The 9,395-nt window shown below is 40.4% G+C and overlaps 1 protein-coding gene and 1 long non-coding RNA gene across 2 annotated transcripts; one reads left to right on the top strand and one right to left on the bottom strand.

Moving 5' to 3' along the window:
- Positions 1 to 658: 658 nt before the first annotated feature.
- Positions 659 to 9,144, top strand: LOC109197806 (uncharacterized). Its single transcript, XM_025904755.1, has 17 exons — positions 659 to 1,057; positions 1,230 to 1,358; positions 1,569 to 1,607; positions 2,147 to 2,275; positions 2,791 to 2,917; positions 3,659 to 3,829; positions 3,914 to 3,948; positions 4,185 to 4,349; positions 4,458 to 4,592; positions 6,162 to 6,200; positions 6,282 to 6,422; positions 6,939 to 7,018; positions 7,143 to 7,166; positions 7,397 to 7,659; positions 8,624 to 8,740; positions 8,829 to 8,950; positions 9,042 to 9,144. Exons 1-17 carry the CDS (start codon positions 1,055 to 1,057, stop codon positions 9,114 to 9,116), a joined length of 1,794 nt encoding a protein of 597 aa, XP_025760540.1. The 5' UTR covers positions 659 to 1,054; the 3' UTR covers positions 9,117 to 9,144.
- Positions 4,730 to 6,154, bottom strand: LOC109197807 (uncharacterized). The gene is made up of 2 exons (XR_002058866.2): positions 5,598 to 6,154; positions 4,730 to 5,515 (listed from the first exon to the last, which is right to left on the bottom strand). It is a non-coding gene; the product is annotated as an uncharacterized LOC109197807 (long non-coding RNA).
- Positions 9,145 to 9,395: the final 251 nt, after the last annotated feature.

Here is a 9,395-nt window from a genome sequence, read left to right as displayed (position 1 = left end):
TGAGCCCTCGGCTCACCTGCCTCTCTATGTTCATCTGCTAGGGGGAGGTCCAGGCAGGGGATCTTGGAGTGAAAATTCCGAGGGATGAACCTTGTTCAGCCTGGACTTCCCCTGATTTTGATTTTTCTCTGTTTTTTCTTTTACCTGCCAGCAACAAACAGCCCAGCCTGATTTATGGGACCTCCTTCTTGTCATGGCTACCAAGGACCACTCTTCTTCTGCCAACAAGTCATTGCCTGACAAATAATTATTTCCTATGTTTCCCTATGGGGTTTTTTAATCTCCAATATCTTTACATATCTTGCTAGATAGACTTCCCTCAACAGGGTTTACAAACGCCTTATCCTCTTTGTCCACTTCAAATAACTTTAAACAACTATTCTTAGATTTCTTGCAACATCTGCTGTCCTCTTGCACAGATTACGCTTTTTAAAAAACTAACAAACACTTTTTTTTTAACGTCAACCCATTTTTGGAACTAGATAAATAAAGCATATATAAAAGTCACTACCAAAAACTCATTGCAGCTTCTACCTTGTTACAGGAATGTTGTTTGTGGCTCAAGATGACTTGATTTCATCCATGAAGGATACATTTGATATATGTTTTCACATATTATAGACCAACAAGTTATTATAGCAGTTTAAATACGAGCGATCGGTTTTTGGAAGACGATCATTTTTTTAGCACAACACCGCTAAGCACCAACTCATCCATCCTTTCTCCTTTTCTTCTTTTCATGCCGCCGCCATGGGAAGCGCCCACAAATGTGTCATTTCACACTGGCAGCAGGCTCGCAGAGCTTGCTGTGGTGCTTGTTCTTCTTCTCTGACTTTGCTGTTTCACCGTGTTTAGATAACGTGCCATCCGCAAACAGTCGCACTCATTTTCGTGCTTTAGCTTTGTACTCACGCGCACACACACGTGCACACATGCACACACACACACGTGTGTGTTAGTTTAGTCTGTTTCAACCTCTCTTCGTGTGGAAACACACATATCTAGAACTATTCTGTACTACGACGACACGCTCTACGTTATACCACAGGCACGCATGGTAAGCACCAGTTTGCATTGGGCTGGGTTATGACCTTCATTTTAATGGCGCTCTAAATATCTTTTCTAAGACCACCTAACTAACATTTAGTTAGTTAATACATATTTTGTGAGTGCCTGTCTTCATGATCATTCAGTAAAAATCAGTGTTTGGTTGTTTGTTTTTCCTTCAGGCTTTTGCCCTCATGCCGACAGCAGTGGCAGCTAAAAACATCGTGCTAGCATCAGAAAAACATGATTTTATTCTCAACGGGTCTAAACTTCGACTGCAGGTTGAGAAGGGCAACATTTTAATGACGCCGGTAAGCACTGTGTGTAGATAATGCAATCTACTGTTGTGACAGATGTTATTAAAATTATTTGAAAATATTTGTTTCTGCTTGTTTATTTAAAGTGTGATTATAAATGTAAACAAATATTTCTTTTTGTAGAAAAAAAATATCTTTAAGCTGAAATAAATCAAACCGAATCCGAAGTGATGTAATGATTTTTAACTGTTTTTTTTCTTTCAGCTTGAGTTTTATAAGTCTCTGATGAAACGGCTATGCTATGTAAGTAACGCACATATCTCAGAAACAAAGACTACACTAGAATACCTTTAGATTTATTGGTCAGAGTATAAAGTCATAACTGGAAGCACTCACATCCAAGTCAAAACACCTTGAAAAATGGGGACATACCCGTTTTTTCAGATAGTCACACAGGGCTAGGAAAGGTTTGGAGAACTTTTTTCCTGGAATAAATTAAATCCTCATTTAAAAATGCATTTTGTATTTTTTTTTTAAACATTTGTTTAACGATTTGAAACTTGTGCAAAAAATTACGAAATTGGGAAGGAGCCAAATGCGTTTTTCACAGCACTGTGTGTACATTAGTTTAAATATTTTTTCAACCAGTGTTATCAAAAACAGCAAGAGCTGCAATTATAAATTGTTTGGATAATGAAGATAGCTGCCAGGGTGCGTACCTGCTGTGTGAATATAAGTGCAAACTTATGACCTTGATCTTGGAACTGTAGTATAAGAATGTTTGGAATGTCATATTGTTTGTGGGTTGTTGTTTTTTTCATGTTAACCCGGTTTTCTCGAAGCAGCAAGTGACTGACAATGGAGCACGAATAATCTACATCAGGAACATCTCGCCAGGCGAGTCCCGGGATCTCAGAGAAGCTTTGGAAAAAATGGATTGTGTAAGAAACTACCTGCCTCTTCTCAACAAGGTATAAACACACTCATAAATGCCAACAAGTGCATGTGTTCGAAGTCTGTGAAAGGCTGTATGAGATATGTGCTTGTGTAAGTGTAATCTTAACCATACGGAAAAATTGACAGATTAACTGCTTACACACCAAACTAAATGACATGCACCAACCTTCATAAATCCATCCTTAAAAAGAGATAATGTGTCTAGATTTGGATGCTACTTATCTTGAGGAAAGCACAACTGCAAAACTATAGAGATAGTAAAGAGAGACTGCCGATAAGCTGCTCGCTGAGCAATTCTTCATATGCTCATGTGCACTAGTATTTATCACATTACAGCATTAGTGCAGGGGTCATGTTGAGCATGGCTCCAGTGCATCATTGAGCCAGGATTTCTGACTTTTGAATCCAGTGAACTCCACAATAAAGCTGTACTTAGTTCACTCTTTCCACGTGTGCTTAGCACTTATTTTCTAACATTTACAATGTGAAATTAAAATGTTCAGAAGAAATTTTCTTTCTTGTGTTTCAGGTGTTTATCGAATTTCAGTCTCTTCGTGATGCTGATCGCCTTGGCGTTTGGTACAGCCTTCTAAAACGGGCCACCGGCCACAAATTGTCAAGGCTGAAAATACCACACGGTGGATGTACCTCACTGCGTAAGTGTTTTTTTTTTAAATGGGATTTTAAACAAATATGATTTAAACGAGAAAAAAAAAAGATAGGTTAAGTTAATGGAAGGTCATCTGGTAAGACCTTTCTTTCGCTTTCTGTTTGTGAAACACTCATGAATATATTTTTCAGTTCTCCCCTGGGCTGTGGATAAAGTGAAGACAAAACTGCTGATTTATTGTTGTTCACAATAAGTCATTGTGACACATTCCCTCAACTTTTATCCACTAACACTGTGATTCTCGTTCCCACAAATCCTTTGATGCTCATTTGCCTTATTATCTCTCTGACCTCTTTTCTGGCCCCTCCAGAAATCTTTGCTCCATCAGTGGTCGATTCCCTTCTGCTTGTCTCTGCCGTAGACACATGAACCAGAGCCATTACTTAAACTGCACTTTTTCAGTCTGGCATTTGATCTAACCCACTAATCATTGTTTTTCTGATGTTCAATTCAATTCAGTTCAATTCAATTTTATTTATATAGCGCCAAATCACAACAGAAGTCGCCTCAAGGCGCTTTATATTGTACAGTAGATCGCACAATAATACATATGTCAGTGATGTCTATGATACCTTGGGTATCTGTAAAGGTGCTTAAAGTTAAAATAAAAGTCAAAACATTGATATTACTGGATCATTGTAAACATTAAAAACCTGTTTTGCACCACTCATTTTTCCTTTTCTTTCCCTCACAAAAATTTTAACAAAACTTATTTTTGCTTGTGCAGCACCAAGATTGCCAGACAAAGCTTTGCCAGACAGCGAGGTTGCTGTTGATGGTGCAACTGTCCCAACAGAAGATATTACCGTCCCACAACGCAGCACTTCACCATATTGGATCACAATGACAACTAGTCCCTTTGTGTTCCCCACTGTCTCTCCTTGGTTCACAATCCCAGGTGAGAGAAACAGCTGAAAACTAAAATTAACCTCCAGATATAAAGTGTTGACTGTTACTAACTGTGTTTGTTTTACACTTCTAGAGTATTTAACTGTCAGTGAACCTGATGACATTGAGGTGAGTGCATTTTATAAACCCAGGTTTCATGTGTTAAACAGGAATCCTTGAGTAAATACCAAGAGGTGTCCATTTTTCCAAATACTCACCTCAAAAACCACGTTTCTTTTTTTCTGCTAAACTTGGTTTCATTTTGTCTTCTCTATGTGGTCAGTAATAGTAATATATATATTTTTAAAAGTACCGCAAAGTTTCTCTTCAAATAAACTTTGGTTCTTGAACCTTGTGTCTTGTAGAAAGCCCAATCTCAAGGTTCTACGTTCTCCACGATCATGTTGACCGGTTTGCCAGAAGGAAACTACAGACAGGAGGATGTCACCAAGCTGGTGTGGCGTTACTTCCCTGATCAGACGGTTCAGACTCTGTACTACAACATAATCGTTTTATCACTGCAGAGGAGGGTGAGGAGTAGACCCAGCAGGCTGATACAGAGAAATTTGCATTTGCAAATTTAATTCAGTTTAATGATTAATATTGAATGTTTCCTCTGCATCATTTTTCCCCTCCAGGCCTTTGTGTTTTTTAACAGCTGGGATGCGTGCTGCGATTTCGCCAGAGATTACCTCAAAAATCCAGTTACTGTTGGAGAGTGGACGCTCAGAATCCACATTGTTTTACAAGACATGCTTCCTGGTTCAAGTGAGGTATGAAAATGGAGCAATCGGGGGCTGTTAAATCAGGGGCATGCTCCTGTTTCACTCAAACTATTCAGATCCCAATCAAAACAGATTCCTCCTCTAAGGAGTGAGCACAGCATCATCCTTCTCTGGGCTAATATTAATAGAATGAGACTCAGAATACTTTATTGATCCCTGGGGGAAATATATTGGTTACAGTACAAACAGTAACAAAGACAGATACAAGATACAAGAAGTAAGGAATAGCACAATATATACAATATATACATGCATATAAGTCACTTATTGATAAATATCTGAATAAGAAATGGAAAAACTAAAAATGTGCATGAATTTCAAATCAGGTATTTATTATTATTTTGTCTGTATTTGTTCCTTCCTTTTTGCAACAGCAGCACAAAAGCTGCATGAACTTTATCCACTTTTCTGTTCATAGGCGACAACCCACGTCATTCCGCCACCACTTTAAATTTCCACAGAGCTTCTTGTGAAGTCAGCCCTGTGTAAACTTTAAAGACCCAGACATAGGTTATAGAGTGTTTTACTGACTATTAAGTAATGCCCTTACTTATTTTGAAACTTCAGTCGCTGCTAACCTTCTAGCTTCAGCGTTTCCCATCTCAAGTTTCCTTGTGGGCCAGCTATTCAGGACCTTTCTGAGAACTCTCTCCACAGCTACATGTTAAGAGGAATTGAGGTCTGACAACTGTTGCGGAAAGTCACTGAGTGTTAAGGATGGTGAGTTAGTGAACCCAGACGCGGACCTCTCGTTAAAGTTCAACAGTGTCTTTATTTACAGTGAAGCCAATCCACAGTTATCCATAGTGCAAGTCCCTTCAGTGCTCCTCTCCCCGTCTCCCCTCGTGTGTCCACACAACTCCCGTGAATCAGTGACGTCTCTCCTTCCGTCTCTCCGTCTCGTTCGCTTCCTGAGAAAAGGCAAAACAGCCGCGATTAGCCTCCCTCCGCTATCAAACACTTGCTTTACCCTTGCTGAGCTCGAGTCACTACCAGGCTTGGTGCAATACTCCAGCGCTGTCTGTCACTCAGCCACACCATTAAATAGCTCTGCCAACGACGGTGGACGATTGGCAGCAGCTGGCGAGGAATCAGTCGCAGGTGGGACAGCTCAGAGCGGCAGCACTTCCGGGTCGGAGATCTCCCGTTGCTACGCGACCGCGTAACAATCGCAGCGGAGCCGGAGAGGAAAAAACAGAGCGAGAGAGAGGAGAACAAACACACACATACACACAGGTCGCCGGTCGGGGCACCGTCAGACCTGACACTGACACTCAAATAGCATCAAATAGTTCAAATAGCATCAAATAGTTCCTGCAAAACTTTGGTTATATGTTGTGTCGTTACTATCCTGAAGTATGAATCCTTTGCCACAAAGATGCAAACCAGGATCGAGTTACTTCTCACTTACAGTGGAGTCCAATATTTATCTTATTAAATGTGGTCAATAGAACATTAAAAACACTCTAACCAGGAGGAGAGTTATTCAGTATTTATTGTACAAACAGAGGATCAGTGATTGATGTAATCCCCTTTCATCTTCTACTCTTTTCACAGGAGAGCATGTATAGAAGCATGATGAAATGGAGCAACACTGTAAGTCAGCAGTCACATAAATGTGTCTTGTAAAAGCAGCAGGCTCGGGTCTCCCTGATCTTAACGCTGGTTGTTTTTCAGCATGTTCCAGAGTCTGAGGCTCTGGAGGACCGGCTGCTGAGTGTGGAGGTCTCCGAGGTGAATGTGGACCTTCTCATGATGATCATGGACGCGGTGGCGTCCATTGCTGCTTTTGTCAGATTCTTGCCGCTTGCCAACAGGGTACGATTTCATAAACACGTGCAACTTTTTTATGTTTTACAGAAGGCTGCAAGGCTTGTCATGGTGTCTGCTGTTCTTTTAATATTGAGAAACATTTTAAATGAGTCTGAAGGAGACTTTGTGTTTTTTTAACACTAAGTCTAAGTCTTTTTAACTTAACACAGTTCTCAACCAAGTAGTAATCTTATGACCTGTTCAGCCTTTTGTCCTGGCCCATCTAGCAGGGGAGATCCCTGCAGTTTGAGGCAGCACTCAGTTATTCTTTTAGTGTTTCTTGCTCAGTGGTTTTATTGTTCAATCAAAAACTTTGCAAAAGTAGAGAAATATGTTTGCACCTATTTTCCATTTGCAAGTTTAAAACCCCAAGATTTATTTTTCTTTGCCTAAACAAACTCGCCAGGACCTCTATCCTGTTACTTTCACAAATTCTTTATTGCCCTGTACAATACAAATCGTGCCTGTAGCACACCCGTTGAGTACCACTGTGTTGCTCAAACATCCTTTCTGTTTTCTCAGATATGCATTGAGATGGCCGAACCTGGTGGATTAACACAGGTGATGGAGAGCAATGTCACCAAGGACTATTTATCTTCTTGGTAAGTGTGTCCCACAATCAGAAGTGAGAAAAAGAGGAAATTTATTTTACACTGTGTTTTTTCATTTTCTTTAAAGTGTCTTCATGTTTGTCTGACCTTGTGCTTTTTTCTCTCCTCTTCATAGGAGTAAAGCTGGACGTATTGAGTCGTGAGTATCTTTCTATTTCAGGTTTAGTGGCAGAGTCAAATATACTATACACTCCTCAAGGTCGTCTATAGTAAACAGTTCCCAAAGATGCAAAAAGAGAAGAATGTGATTTAGATAGAAGCAACTCTAGATTAGAAATTTGAAATGGAATTTCTTATTTCACATTAAGATTTTGTGACAACAAACCTCTTTTCATGGTAACCTACTGGCATCTTTGCTTTTAAATTCAGTTTGAAGAGCCTGAAACAGCGTCTGCAAGACTCTGGTGAGAACAAAGTTCACCTCAAAATGAAAACCAAGAAGACCGCAGAATCGACTGATGCAGTGACCAAAGGTGACTGCCAGGCGGAGAGCCAGAGGACCGAGGCGGAAGCAGTGACCCAGCCCGATGCTGCAGCCGCCCCTGCTGGACAGCAGCCAGAGCCCAAGTGTCCTGATGACGAGACACAGGAGGGAGAGGAGAAGGATGGATGGAGCATGGCCGACATTAAAGGTACAAAGAGCTGCTTTAAATCAGCAAAATACACCGCTCTGACAGCGAAAAGACAGTAAACTGAATATAAAAAGAAAAGTTGTGATATTTTATGGCTCTGATCTCATATTTGTGTTCCCTGCTGTGCTACAGACATTCAGCCTGGTGGTAGTAATATATTTTACATATGTGGTGTTTAAAAAATGCTCCGTTGGTGTGATGAATATATCCCACACCATCAAGGATCCAAGATTTCTGACCCTACCATCCTAATGTCACAGCAGAAACTGAGATTCAACAGACCAGGCAGTGTTTTTATTTTACAGCGTTGCTGAGCCTGTGTGAATTGTACCCTCAGTTTTGTGTTCTTAGCTTAGAGAAGTCGAACCCAGTGTGGTCTTCTGCTGCTGTAGCTCATCTGCTTCAGTGTTGGATGTGCTGTGTGTTCAGAGATACTCTTGTGCATTGTAATAAGTGGTTGTTTGACTTGCTCTGGCCTTCCTATCAGCGTGAAGCAGTTATTTCATTCTCCTCTGAACTCAAAAATACATTTCCTCCAGGGAACTGCCACTCACTGGATATTTTCTGTTTCAGACGATTTTATGTAAACCCTAGAGATGCTTCTGTGGGAAAATCCCAGCAGATCAACACTTTTTGAAACGCTAAGATCAGCAAACATGCCACGTTTAAGTGACTTAAATTATTTTTCTTCTTCATTCTGATGCTCAGTTTGAATTTCAGCAGGTCATCTGACCATGTCTACATACATAAATCACTAAGTTGCTGCCATGTGATTGGCTGATTAGAGATTTACAAACAGGTGTACCTAATAAAGTGGCCGATGAATGTTTCAGCTTTTCAAGTAAATCGAAATCATTTGTTCAATTATTATTGAGTTATAATTTAATGTTTAAATATTTTATAAACCCAGTGGGTCCTGTAGCAGATTTGTTGATGATTAACGTGTCGCTCTTTTCATTTTCAGTTGTGGGAAAACGCAGGAGGGAGCTTGTCGGACCTGAGGCAAAGCGATCTCGCGCTCAGTCTCCGTGTGTTGTAGCAGATTTCAGACTGCCTCAGTTCAACCCTAACAGCCCCATCGGTCAGACACACACACACACACACACACTCTCTAAATTCAAATTTGTTGTTAATACTTGTCTAATCTTCCTGTTTCTGCTTCTCTGCAGGTCAGGAGTTTGTGGTCCCTAAATCAGGATTTTTCTGTAACATCTGCTCTGTTTTCTGCCTGAATGAGAAGACCGCCAAGGAACTCCACTGCTGCAGCCAGAAACACTACGACAACCTGCAGGTACGCACGCACATACATATACACGATTCAGCACACAAAATCACACTGTTGGCCTAACGATGTTTGTTTTCTCACTTTTCTGTTTTTTTAGAAGTATTATGAGGAACGTCGACAAAGAGCTACAAAAACTTTGTCTCACACGTCTCCAGGCTCCGTTTCTGACTGATGGACCTGATCTACTGGAGAACAAGCCATTGTTATTGATCCTACTAGTTCAGAAACTAAACTAATCGCCTTCTGGCACCTTTTGTTGTAAGTTATATATGTCTTCTTTGATGAATTGTCTCCCAGCCTTTCAGTTAGTGCTTCTGTTTTTGTTTGTACAGGCCGATGGAGAGCACCGTTTTGATCTTGTTACTATTTTATCTTTTATGTGAAAATATTATTGAGAAATTGTCCCTATTAATTTAGTTAACATCAGGAGGTACCTGACAGCTGTTAACAG

This window comes from Oreochromis niloticus, unplaced genomic scaffold (genome assembly GCF_001858045.2).
Source record: "Oreochromis niloticus isolate F11D_XX unplaced genomic scaffold, O_niloticus_UMD_NMBU tig00006697_pilon, whole genome shotgun sequence".
Lineage (NCBI taxonomy): Eukaryota > Metazoa > Chordata > Actinopteri > Cichliformes > Cichlidae > Oreochromis > Oreochromis niloticus.
This window is presented reverse-complemented; position numbering and strand designations above follow the sequence as displayed.